General features: G+C 35.8%; 1 protein-coding gene across 8 annotated transcripts in view; it reads right to left on the bottom strand.

The window, feature by feature from the left end:
• The window catches only part of LOC106130233 (putative protein kinase C delta type homolog), a 42005-nt gene that overhangs the window by 9558 nt on the left and 18052 nt on the right, over positions 1-14395 (bottom strand). For 6 of the 8 annotated variants that reach the window (XM_060945199.1, XM_060945200.1, XM_060945196.1 and 3 more), the window contains 3 exons: positions 14168-14278; positions 12152-12229; positions 7398-7534 (listed from right to left, as the gene is read on the bottom strand). In XM_060945199.1, coding sequence (XP_060801182.1) covers positions 7398-7534; positions 12152-12229; positions 14168-14278 — 326 coding nt within the window. The remainder of the gene's footprint in view (positions 1-7397; positions 7535-12151; positions 12230-14167; positions 14279-14395) is intronic. The other 2 variants (XM_013329031.2, XM_013329032.2) reach the window with 2 other exon arrangements.

Here is a 14395-nt window from a genome sequence, read left to right as displayed (position 1 = left end):
CAGTTTTATTATATTAGTGTGTTAGTGATACGCGACCAAGCAAGGTTGATAAAGGCTGATTGCTGTTTTATATGAACTACATTCTTATTCGCTAAGGTGATAAAATATGGTGATATAATATTATAAATGTGAAAGTCTGTCTGATCCGCTTTTCGAAGGGTCACAGAAAAATAAAAGAGAGAGAGAGACTGTTGCCTGCTTTCATTTACACTGGTAAATTCCATTGGAAGTGAATATAGTGTATGAATTATTTGTTTTAGTTATGTACCTACATTACAAAAACACCACTTTTTTCTAGAGAAATTTCTTCCAGTAGGCCGAAGGTAGGTATGTAAATTGTTACGTCAATATTTTATTTCCTTGACACAAATGTTTTATACTTATCACAAAACTACCTAATTGAAATAAAGTAAAATACCTAAATTACAAACTAAAAAAAAATTATTTAAATTAGAACCTCTTGGTAGGGTTCCCATCACGCAGGCAGCATTCCCGCGCTGTATTGCAATAGCAATACGCTGCGCAAGAGTGCTGCCCGCGCGATGGTCACCCGTGGATTCCCTCAGCCGTTTGCTGTGACCCTAAGAACCAAGTGTCTCAATTTACTTATATACTTGGGATTCTTTTAGGCGTTTTGCTAGCAACCTGTCACTATTACAATCTCAATTCTATCTTAAAGCCAAATAGCTGAACGTGGCCTATCAGTCTTTTCAAGACCGTTGGCTCTGTCTACCCCGCAAGGGATATAGAATAGACGTGATTATATGTATGTCTCAATTAACGTCAATTGAAATGGCATTCTTTATGTACTACTACTTGTGATTCTTTTTTTAGGCGATGGGCTAGCAACCTGTCACTATTTGGATCTCAATTCCATTATTAAGCCGAGCAGCTGAATGTGGCCATTCATTCTTTTCGGGACTATTGGCTCTGTCTACCCCGTAAGGGATATAGACGTGACTATATGTACATATGTATTCTTTATGTACCTTGCAACTCTAAACGCCTGATTTGAAGAAGCTCAGGCGCCCACGAACCAAGCGAATTGGTCTCAGGTTCTCATCGTTATGGCACCGTGCCACCTACCATCGTGACTGTGGGCCACTTGACATCAATATACGCATGTACGGCTGTCTTGCCAAAGGCGGTGATAAATAACATGGTCTGGTCATTTGTTTGTGGCATCTCATTGGGTTTTTGAAGAGACTGGATCTTTGTGTGCTAGTGCCGTGTGATATCCCGGCACCAATACAAAAAAGACTCTCTATCTCTTTCCCATGGATGTTGGAAAAGGCGACTAAGGGATAGGCTTACAAACTTGGGATTCTTTTTTAGGCGATGGGCTAGCAACCTGACACTATTTGAATCTCAATTCTATCATTAAGCCAAATAGCTGAACGTGGCCATTTAGTATTTTCAAGACTGTTGGCTTTGTCTACCCCGCAAGGGATATAGACGTGACCATATGTATGTATGTATGTATCTTTGTTGCCAAAATACTTGTAGAAGGCGACAGAAAGACAAAGGCTACTTACAGCAATTACCTATTACTTACAAAACTGTTATGATAGGTACTTATCTAAACTTTAAGATGACTGCATTATTTCTAGTTTAAAGACTTCAGACTCGGGGTGACTTTTTATTTACATTTTGTCTTCTCTCACTCTTCCTCGCTATTTGTTATATAAATCATCTAGTCTACTAAAACCAGAAGTTAAATTGTCATGTTGACTTTCATGATTGCCTGACCCATGATCGTGAGCTTAGAACGCTTCTCTGTGACACCGGAGGTCCCGGGTTCGAATCCCGGCCAGGGCATGATGAGAAAAGAACTTTTTCTGATTGGCCTGGGTCTTGGATGTTTATCTATATAAAATATAGTATTGTTGAGTTAGTATCTCGTAACATAAGTCGCGCACATACTTCGGGGCTGACTCAATCAGTGTAACTTGTCAATAAAAAAAAAGTGTAGTGAGCTAAATTATGCAACCACAAGAAATAGTAAAAATGACCTCAGTCCCGAATTTTATTATAAACACCGTAACTTCGAAAACACCAATAAAATGAACACTTGCTAATAAAAAGGATGAATCACAGATTGTATAACAGTGAAAAAGAAATGCAAATTTATTTTGCAATCCTAAAATACATCTTACAACTTCGAATATAGCCTACGATCCACTTGTAGGTAATAGAGTGGAAGATTCAGTAGGTATATCTAGGTTTCCTAAGTTTACTTACCCAAACGTTTTGTAGTAATAGTAATTAATGTGCAATAAAGAGTTTACCAACAAACAATCAGAGGTTATTGATTAAAGCCTGAATTATTATTTATATAATTTGATAGGTATTAACCAAATCCTTTGGCTAGAACTCTTAATTTTGAAAGCCAACCGCCCTTTTTATTTTCACGCCCTTTTTCACACTTTTAAGATTGTCTTTTGGAGGTATAATAGTTTCTTTGATATAGGGAAATTATGTATAAGTCAATTTGCACACATACGTATGCGTGCAGACCAGAAAATCATGTTTATATTATAATCGGGTTCATACATACATACATATAATCACGTCTATATCCCTTGCGGGGTAGACAGAGCCAACAGTCTTGTAAAGACTGATAGGCCACGTTCAGCTATTTGGCTTTAAGATAGAATTGAGATTCAAATAGTGACAGGTTGCTAGCCCATCGCCTAAAAAAGAATCCCAAGTATGTAAGCCTATCACTTAGTCGCCTTTTACGACATCCATGGAAAAGAGATGGAGTGGTCCCATTCTTTTTTGTATTGATGCTGGGAACCACACCACACCAATCGGGTTCATCGTGCTCAGTAAATTAAATAGCGAACCAATTGACATTTCCCGGCTTTCAAGTATTTGTCGTTTTGATTATAATTCGCGTCCGCTGTCTCATAAAACATTTGATTTGTGGTGCCTGATTAGTGGATTTACGGCAAGTAGGATGAAACCAGTCTTTACCCCTATTTTCTCGTCTTTTCATCATGTCTTCCTGAGGATGTTGTGTGAGATAGTAGACGACACAGAGATTACCTATTGCACTGTGACTTTTACGGCGAGGGAATACATCGTGAGGAAACCTGCACATTCAGGCAACTGGATGTGTAACCATGATCGATCCAATACGCGTGAGCTTCCTTGCAAGTGTTACGGAGGTCAGATGGCAGTCGCATCGTGTAAAAACCTGATTCACCCAATCCAGGATCCATGGGCAAAGGCATACCTCGGACTCCCCTACACGGGGACTAACTATTGCATCAATTTAAAAATAACTGGTTTAGTAAAAAAAATTTTTTTTTAATCAATTTTTTCTACCAAGTAGGTAGCTTTTCTTAAATATTTTTTTCAATAAAGTAAGATATAAACGTCAATCACATACAAAATATAGCTACAGAATCGTGGAAATCTCGCAGGGTTTATCTACATATGTTCGAAGACCTACTTGGAGACAAAAGAAAAACAATTTTTGAAGGTATTCATTGATTGCGTAGATTAAAAAAAAAAAACTATATAAAATCTTGCGAATTGGCGCCAAAACTGCCTTCATATATTTATTCAATTTGGCTCCGTCCAGTCTAAACTAAACACACGCGTGTTATTTCCATTGGAAAATGTAATTAATTACGATAAAAATAAACTATGAGATAGTGTCTTAAAATTATCTAATAAAATGTTTAAAGATATAATTTTAAGAAGTTTTAACGTCGATGTGATCACGCGCCGGTTCGGTGTTGTCAAACGGAAATAATGCATATCTAATTATATTATACATATGGTCACGTCTATATCCCTTGCGGGGTAGACAGAAACAACAGTCTTGAAAAGACTGAATGGTCACGTTCAGCTATTTGGCTTAATGATAGAATTGAGATTCAAATAGTGAAATAGTTGCTAGCCCATCGCTTAAAAAAGAATCCCAAGTTTGTAAGCCTATCCCTTAGTTGCCTTTTACGTCATCCATGGAAAAGAGATGGAGTGGTCCTATTCTTTTTTTGTATTGGTGCCGGGAACCACACGGGACTAATTCTAATTATAAGTATTATAAATGAGAATTTGCGTTTGTTTTGTCCTTCTTTCATAAAACCGCTGAACCGATCTCCATGAAACATACAGTATGGAGTACGGAGTGGGACATACAATTCTCGGGGGTGGAGTCACGAGCGAAAGCTAGCTAAATGAACATATCTAATTCCTCCATTAACTATTTTTGTATTTATAATATTTTTATACATGCACACATAGTCACGTATATCCCTTGCGGGGTAGATAGAGCCAACAGGCTTGAAAACACTGACAGGAAACGTACAGCTGTAGTATGGCTTTATGATGTAATTGAGATTCAAATAGTGACAGGTTGCTAGCCCATCGCCTACAATAAGGATCGCAAGTTTATAAGCCTTTCCCTTAGTCGCCTTTTACGACATCCATGAGAAGATATATGGAGTGGTCCTATTCTAAAGTGCCGGTATCCACACGACACTTTAAGTATTTGTAATACTCGTATTAATTGGGATTTAGGATGTATGTACCCGAAACCGCCGAGCTTGCATAGAGAGTTATAAATGTGGATGAAGCGAAGGAAGTATGCAGAGATCGTGGCAAGTGGAAAGAGGTAGTCTCTGCCTACCCCTCCGGGAAAGAGGCGTGATTTTATGTATGTATGTACACTCACTAGGTACAATTAGAAATTCCTGAGTGTAATATTTAAAGCAGTTGTCACCGGGACTCCAGTGACCTACTTCCGTCTATTCTGGTGGTAAATACCTGAGTCTATTTCCATTTGATTTCCTAACTGTTTGACACAGTTCGCGCGCTCTGACGAATCCGACAAACATTCAATTCTGTGATATACAAACTGTGTCGGCATTTTCAGGAATGTTACGCTACGTACCTACATAAGTAGATGAATACGTAGTACATGATAAAGCGGAAGAAAAAGATTGTCAGCATTGAATTTGAAAATAAAAATATTGATTTTTTCATAAACTGTAAGTTTGTTTCGTACACACTAATCCCGAAACTCTGGACGGATTTGGATTTTGCTATTAAGTTTGTGTTTGTTTTATTGTTATGTTTTTGTTATATAACTACTTATATAGCTTTATTTTTATATAAGTATAGCAGGCAAAATAGTCTTAACATTTAGGCAGTCAACATTACTAATTTTGGTATCTAAAGGCTAAATTACAATGATAGACCGTACAAAAACTGGCAAATGGCGCTTTGGCGCGCAAAATTCTCACTTGATGTATAATAACACAAAGACACCCACTATCTACCCCTAAAGGGATAGACAGAGTCAACAATTTCGAGGTTCAAACGCCACATTGAAGATGAATACCTAATTTAAAAAAAGGACTAAGGTTGTGGTAAAATTGATCTAGGCTATATGCAACGCGAAAAAAATTGATACGGTACAATGAGAACCCATATCAACTTTGAAATAGCTGTTACAGAAAAATCTTAATTACAACTCCACCGAATATCAACACTGTGTCACATATTCAGTTTAGACGGATCTTTCGACACACAAACAGTCATCTCTTGCCTCCTACCTAAATGTGTGTTTATGATTTTTTTTCGCAAATACATTTTTCTTGGCAAGAATTCTCGTTTCGGCTCTTGTACGCTATTTTTGTCCGAGTGTTCATACGATTGTTAGAAGTAGTGTGGAGATACAATGAGGACAATACTGTTATTCTACAAAGAAAATAAAAATCTCTATTGTTCAACAGTTCATGAACTTTTATCATTCAACGTGGTCGCTAGCCTTTGAGCCGCGTACAATCCATGACTAATTCATTTCTTATTTACAGAGATTTTTCAAAGTGAGCCAGATCCCATTGCATTAGTTGTGAGCAAGTAGTATTTTCTGCCTTGTCGGCAGAAAATACTACTTACTACTTCAAAATTCTGAAGTCGGCAAGCAACCTATTCTGGGGTAGGCACAGCTAACCCTGCCCTGGGGATAGGCGCAGTAACCTTTCCAATAGTTATAGCCAGATATCTATTGCTTTCATTGTAAGTTACTTCTTAAAATCAATCATGGAACTGTGTCATGGTACAAATGTCAACGAACGATTCTAACGCACCATTATTTATCCAAATTAGGTACCCACCCCTCCCTTTGTTAAATCAATATAATTGTTTTACAGGGCTGCAGTAGTCTTCATAGATTTCTTTAGGGTTCTTGGATTCCAAAATTTTTATAAACATCAATTTCAAAATTGGGCAATTGAGTTATTTGTGGTGGTCGATCCTTGGTCGTGTCCCAAACAACGCTCTCGCTATATTTTCTTAGAGACAGGGTACTAATAAAGGTTAGATATTACATAATAAGAGTGACAAGTCTATAAAGATTATATTTATGCTTTATGTATACCTTCTCATACATTGAGAACAACTGCAGTAGTTGAAATACCTACATAATAACAATACAGAATTGAAGAAGTAACTAGCATTATTTGTTTTGAAGACGTGGGATCGTTCTCATTAAGTGGGATTCCTGGTACCGATTTCAAAGCACTTTTCTACGGAAATAGTCCAGAGGAAAATAATATCTTGTGCCATTTTCAATCTGGCATCTGTGTGGCAATTGTTCTCAATTCGGTCAACCGATAAGGAGAAACAATTTTTTTTAGTTTGTAGTTTAGGATTTTTACTTTATCTTTAATTACGTAGTTTTATTATTAGTGTAGTTTAGAAATTGTAAGAATCAAATTCAATTTTCCTTAAATATATTGTACAGTAATTATTATTTATTCAATGTAGAGTAGATATACAGACATAGAAGAAACAATAATATCTACAAAGAAAAGTAGACTCACAACAGTCGACCAAAGTGGAATTAAACTCTTGCGCTAGACAAACCCTTTACTTTTGGGTCAAGCAAACTTTTCAGCGAGGTCTCTACCTCCGAGTGTGTCCTCATAATATATATCGATCATTTTTAGTCTACACTTTTTGAATTTCATCAGATAGATGTAGTTCCTGTACCGCCTGTAGCCTGCGCGATAAAAGCGTGATTTTATGTGTGTGTGTGTGTGTAAGGGTAAAATTAAAATTCCGGCTAATTTCCATTTTTCGCAGGTGTGCCAAATTTCAAATCTCTACAACCAGTGGTTTGGGCTACGCGTTGATTTGTCAGACATTCAAGCAGTGTCCCTTTCAAATGCTTATTTAGACGATATAATTATTACTTATATGTAAAATTCTCGTGTCACAATGTTCGTTCCCGTACTCCTCCGAAACGGCCAACATCTATTTCTCATAACCCTTAGTGATAAGGGTTGTCTAACCTTAACATTTTTTTAACTAAAAATTACTTATATGGCAAAGCAACGTTTGCCGGGACAGCTAGTTTTAATATAGAATCTTACCTTGCCGAAGCTGCCTTTGCCCAGCACCTTGATGAACTGGAAGTCTTCAACCGTGTACTTCCTGAAGCGGGGTATGGTCCTGGCCGGGGGCGTGAACCTGCCAGTCTTCCTGAAGATCCCGTACGCGGTCGATTGCTCTGCAAGATGGACTTCTGTTAGGCGTTTTGCGGTTGCGTGGAATAGGTGTGTAAAGTGTTTTTAGTAGGTATACGTAATTTAAAATATATTTGGTTTGATATTTAAAAAAAAGAGAATATTTCTTATGAAATATGTAGATAATCGTCTACATTTAGGTAATACGGAAACTTTTTTTAAAAATAACGCTAATGTGCAAATGAATATATGGTCCATATTTGTTTATTGCTTGTAGTCTTGGATCCGATTAGTCTAGTAATATTAATTTATGCACAACCACTATTAAGGAATAATCAAGTTATGTATGTATATAAAACAACAATAGTAAACATTTTTATTTAAATCCTTGACGGTATTCGACGTTGGCTATAAAGCATAGCTTAATACTCCTAGCTGCGTTACAATACTCAATTCTAAAATATCATTAGAGTCAAATATAAGTACAAAACTCTTATAAGAAATATCGGATAGGAAGAGAGACACAAAAATCTTTATTTGGCGCAAAAGGTAACATTAGATTGTTCATAATCATAGAAATAAAAAATTACATGATGCGATATACATAATAGATGATAATTCAATGCGCTGATTTTCAGTGAAACCTAGTACGGAGGAGGCTTTGCAATTCAAAAAATATCAATATAGAATATAGGGACATACAAAATTAAATGTCATAGTATGGACAGATAAAGTAGTAGGAAGGTACATAGAATTATATAAAACAAGAAGACAGCGGTGTTAGGCAGTTTATAATTGTTGGCTCTTTTTGAAAAATAAAATAAAATTAATGACTTTCTTTTTATTCGTGTCTTGTTTTTATTATAATTCGATTAAAGCGCAAGTTTACGAGTTACCGTCGATCGTAGTACGTCCATGACGTAACTAACGTACATGTGTGATAAATTAATTCTCTTTCACCTCGGCGGGAGCGCGACCGCTAAAAATATGATGCTGGGCGGCCATTATCAAGGTCAATTCGGGAGTCACCACGAGATCGCAGCGAAATACCGAATTATAAGCTAATTAATCGTGACGTAAGGGTCAGATCAAAAGTACCAGAAACCACCGAGCTTGCATAAAGAGAGTTATGAATGTGGATGAAACGAAGGAAGTATGCAGCGATCGTGGCAAGTGGAAAGAGGTAGTCTCTGCCTACCCCTCAGGGGAAAGAGGCGTGATTTTATGTATGTATGTCAATCGTGACGAACAAGATCATTAGGTGTCTTGCTTACAAGATTTCGATGGTCGTTTTCAGATCCTACAATTATGATAGTAAGTAGATGCTAGAATAGATATAAAGTAAAAAGATTTTTAAAAGAAAGATTCTATACCTATGTACCTGATTCGGCTCGACAATTCGGAAAATCTCCCGTCAAGCAAGGTGTTATGCCTAGGGAACCGCGTGACAGACGATGTAATATGTATATGTCGTAGTATGTATGCTTCCGTGATCCGATCCGTGAAATCTTTGCTTGCGCGATTTAGATTTTTCGATGTTTTTGACTGATAGCGTCGCGTGTTTAGTTGTTGTTACTTTTGGCGTAGAGATGTGCTAAGTTTATCGAAGCCTACATCCCATTAATTCACATTTGAGCAATTAAGTCCAATTTAAAGATATGAGTGTAGAAAATTTATAAATTAACAAGTTCACGTGTATCGTTAAACTGACTACCTACTCGTATTTGCTTTTATTCGTAATCTTATTTGCATTTTAAAACTTGACATTAAGTAGGTACATTAGTAATATGTTGACATTCGGGCGTATTAAATATGACATTGTTATATTCTTCTGCAATAATAAGACCACGTGAAAGTGCAAAATTAGCATCGCAAATTGTAAAATTTAGTTGACAACTAATTTAAAAAACAAATGGTTGCTACTTTGTTATTGTTAAAAATTGCGCGGAATATTTTTTTAACTTTCCGCATGGGATGCAGTCATATATTTTTTTATCTGATGTTTAGGTAATAAGCATTTTGAAGACGTATATATTAATCAACATACATACATATAGTTATGTCTATATCCCTTGCGGGGTAGACAGAGCCAAAAGTCTTGAAAAGAGTGATAGCCTGCGTTCAGATGCTTGGCTTAATCGTAGAACTGAGACTCAAATAGTGACAAGTTACCAGCCCATCGCCTAAAAGAGGAATCCCAAGTTCATAAGCCTATTCCTTAGTCGCCTTTTACGACATCCACACGAACGAGATGGAGTGTTCCTATTCTTGTTTTTTTGCCGGGATACACACGGCACTATTCTATTATTTGTACTACGAAACTTTATCGTTATACCTATGTAGTTTTAGTAAATTAAAAAAAGATTTATCTATATGATTACTTAAATAAATCACAAGTAATTGTACAATTATAGTGTATTTCACCCATTAATTTAATGAGTCCGATTGGATGCTAATATATGGAGTTATTTTCGTCGCTATTTTTATTTAGATCGAATATCAAATGGCGTGTAGCATACATAATCTGTGCGCTGTAGATAAATAATGGGTACAATTAGTCCATTTGGCAAGTGGTCTAAGTCGGAAGTGTGCCGTAAACAGCTGCTCTCAGAATCAAATTATAAATAAATATATAAATAAATATATACGGGACAAATTACACAGATTGAGTTAGCCTCGAAGTAAGTTCGAGACTTGTGTTACGAGATACTAACTCAACGATACTATATTTTATATTAAATACTTATATAGATATACACTTATGAGTTCAGAGTATTGCACAACTCTTCTATGAGGTTACTAATCACATTCAGGCAACTGGATGGATGGATCCTTGCAAGGGTTACGGAGGTCAGATGGGAGTCGGTTTGTGTTAAAACTTGACTCACCCAATCCAGGATCCATAGTCAAAGGCATACCTCGGGCAAATCTCAAGAGTGATGAGAATGCAAACGGGCCTATAGCCAGTAAGAAGTCTTGTAATAACCAACGTAAGCCAACAAACTATTTTCTCTTTGATTACTTTAAGTTACTCAATAAATTCGGCTCCTGACACAATTGGCGAAAAGCGAATTGTATTTCGAAGGCGGCTATAAATAAAGCGGCTGAAAGCGATGGGGATTTCGCTTAAAGCGCTGAAGTGGCACTCGAAGCTCGCTCCATTTCGGTCGAATTTCTGCATTCTAGGTCACCAGTGACCCTCATCTTCCTGGCTTTAGTCCCGGTTGCATCTTCATCACTCTGTAGAAGAGCCGGGGTATGCCTTCGACCATGGATCCAGGATTGTGTGAGTTAGGTTTTTCTATGCGCAACCGCGTTTTGACCAGACCTTACCTATTCGACCACCGACGTTCTTGTTCGTTATTATATGACTATCATGAGAATATTATTGTACTTAATTAATATTTGGGTGCTACAACGTGGTACATTTTCTTCTTCTCAAATTTAAGAGTTAACTCTTGTCGGTGGAATTAAGTGGAGCTTCCTCCATTCATATCTTTATATTGTACACTTATTAATATTAGATATTATGAACTTTCTATTGTACTTACTTGAATTGAAATTTTGTAATTTTACGTCAATGAATTATTAGTTTTTTACTCATCTTTTCTCAAAATTTATTTATGCGAACTAAAAATTATCATTGTGAAAAAAAAATTTGCGATTGTGACTTGTCCGTTATATAATATCTTTAGAATTTTTGCGATTGTTTGAACCACATATTGGAGGTTAGAATTCTTTCAATGTATGTGTTGTGCTTGTTCAAGTTAATCGGGATCCAAGACTAGCTTAAAGGTAAAATTGGTCCTATTACCAATGTCTTATGACATCTTTCCTTCTGATTCTCTCTCATCTAAGCGTACTTAGTTACTAGCGTTACATTCTTAGTCGTCAAGATTCGGGACTCGGAAAATAAAGTACCTCCAGTGAATAAGTCCTATTTGAGTAAATGTAAGCCTGGAAGAAATTTCTTTAAAAATAAGCAGTGCCCTTGTGCAAATGCAAAGTTTCTTCTATGTACTTACATAAATAAATAAAATAATGCCAAAACAAGTGCTGAACGCTGGTATTGGATTATTGAAAACATGAAAATTTATCTTCTGCATGACGTAACAATTTTTTTTTAAACTACAAAACAAAGAAAATTCTTATATTCTATCTTTTGCATAACATATGGGTTAGTAGCAGCAAGCGAATTGTCATTTACTTCAAATATATTTTTTTTATAAACTAACTACTGTACAGCACCAAAAATAAATAGTAAGAGCTAAAATAAATAAAATTTTACTTAAAAACATCTAAATGAAAAATTTACCTTACTGCAATAAAAAGTAAATATGAAATAGTGTGGTTTTCCATCAAAAATGAGGAAAAAAATTACCCCGTCTTTTTACAAAATGTGAACTAGATTTTGTCAATGCCACTTTAATTCTTTTTTTAAATCATATGATTAGCATGAGGCATTTCAAATAAGAAATCCAAACTCTTGTAAAAAACACCAGAGAAGACTTACCTATATGATCTTTTTGCCCCACTTTTTTAAACATAGACAACAAATAGTGGCATCAACAACACACTCTAAAAAAGAAACTTCAAAAACGTAGGTAAGATTATTTAAATGTAGTTCACATTTTGTCAGAAGACGGTAAAGAAATCCTTACCAAGCTCCCTCTCCGAAATATCGAGGGTATTGCTCTTGGAGGGCGGAGTCCCCGTCGAGGGCCCAGGGCTGTCGGCACCTGCACACATAATATAAAGTAATCTGTCCTTGACAACCCTGTATTGACCTATCAGAATGAAGTAAGGGGTGAAGAAATGTTTACAGACAAGTTATTGTAAATTATAGATGAGATAATTGAGCATTCTGATTAAATTATTGGCATTATAGACCTTCCTCTTGATGTCTATCGTTTGCTTCTTGTTATTTTACAAGTGGAATTGGCATTACTATCGACATAATATATATTTAGTGATGCCGATGCAAATCTGCTAAATTTTCTTAAGTATGAGAATTAATTCGATTGTGTTAAGTAGGAATATCATTCTACAGTCATCACTTAGAATTCATAACTTGCGTATCGAATTCTGATAAGATTCAAATGTATGCTCAGTTTCTTGTAATAAATTAATAAAATATAAGTAGATATATTACATGTTTAACTTATTTTAAACAATATCAGCTATGTCGTGCTCATGTCAAGTGCAGCTTTTGGCATAGTGATTAAATAAACACAGAAAATAGAGTTTAGCGAAGTTTATAGAATGCACAGAAGAAGTAGAGAAGATATTTATTAAGTAACGAAAAGTGAAAGAAAATATAAAAGTAGGAAATATGGAACATATTGAAACTTATGTCTGATTTCGCTTCAAAAAATGCTTGTAATTTATATCAATATATAGTGTAGAGTGTGTTGATATAGTATATGCTTGTGCAAATATATTTTATTCTTATATATGCACATACACATGATATAAAATTTCGAGATCTGTTACGGGTTGCCGTTTTATGGGATATACCTATATTTTCTCTACAGATGAAAGAGTCTGTTGGCGTGACCTAGGTGCGTTACGTAACTACGTGCAAGAAGTTTCCCCTGTACGTTTCGAATTTGTAACAGTTTTAATCTAGGTGCTCCAATTAAATCAAAGGCAATGAAGGAGAAAGAACAGTATAGTCAACTCCAATAAAAAGGTCTTAGATAAACAACAAATAGGCGAAATCACTGCGCAAGAAACCCATATCGCAACAATGCCAACTAAGACTCTTTTGGATCTGAATAAAAATACGTGCTGATGTTTGAAGTTCAGCCAAATAATCGTCGATCAGAGAATCTATCGATTTGATAGTCACGAGAGACGAGATACGGCGCTGGTGCCAACTTCATACGTGACCAACTTGCTGAGTGATAAGTCATAAATCCAAGATAATAACAAACAAAAAATAAAACGTATTCCGAGAACGGAAGATTTTGCACTACACAAAGCTTTGAGAGTGAATTCTTTTGTAAGATAATCCTTCTATAACAATGTAGTGACAGTCGACTTCCTTTTGTTTAAAGGAAACAAAGATATTTTGGCAAACGATATTAACTTAATTTTGTTTGCAAAATCATTACAGTTTGTTGATAGTTTAGATGGAGGAGATGACCGATCCCTTTTGGTAATAGCTATTGTAGCTATTAATTCTTCACAGGTGAGAGCGAAGTGATTGGACTTTATCCAGACAGTGGCAACCGCATCGTTCTCCCACGCAGAAATTTACAAGACAACATAAATAGTTTTACATATTCTTTTATATATTACACGTCTTGTTTTTTAATGGATTTTCATATATTTATCCTCTTCAAATTATTCAAGACAGCTCCTCAAAACGTTGAAAAAGTGACAGTTACATTTTAAATTGCCAACATCCTTTTCATCTATAGATAACTCATAGAAGTTTTGCTAAACAGATGATGTTTGATAAAATATATATTGAAGGTATAATTTTCCATTTGATTAAGAATATTTTTGCCTGAATGCTATATTTAGTCGTTACAGACGATAGGTAGCCAATAAAACATAGCTTTATTTTTGAGCGGGACGTCTGACGTATGTAGCTGTGACGTGCGCCTTTCCTTGTTAGAACGGTAACCTCAAATGATATTAAATTTACAAAGTAATAGTATAGTACCCACCTCTTTTGGATGAAGTTCTCGTCGCCAACGCTTCTACCAAGAGTCGCTGGTTCACACCGCATAAATTTGCAGTCAATTTTTCGCATTTTCGATGGCAGTTAACATCGCAGTCTAAAACAAAACAACGACAAATCGCGGGCTAAAAGAATGGAGAGTTTTATTACCAGTTTGCCGTTAAGCCGTGCAGAAGCTAGCGTGCATTTGGACGTATGTACATTATCGTTTATA

This window comes from Amyelois transitella, chromosome 7, assembly GCF_032362555.1.
Source record: "Amyelois transitella isolate CPQ chromosome 7, ilAmyTran1.1, whole genome shotgun sequence".
Classification (NCBI taxonomy): Eukaryota; Metazoa; Arthropoda; class Insecta; order Lepidoptera; family Pyralidae; genus Amyelois; species Amyelois transitella.
Note: the sequence above shows the minus strand (reverse complement) of the source record. Positions and strands in the feature narration are given on the sequence as shown.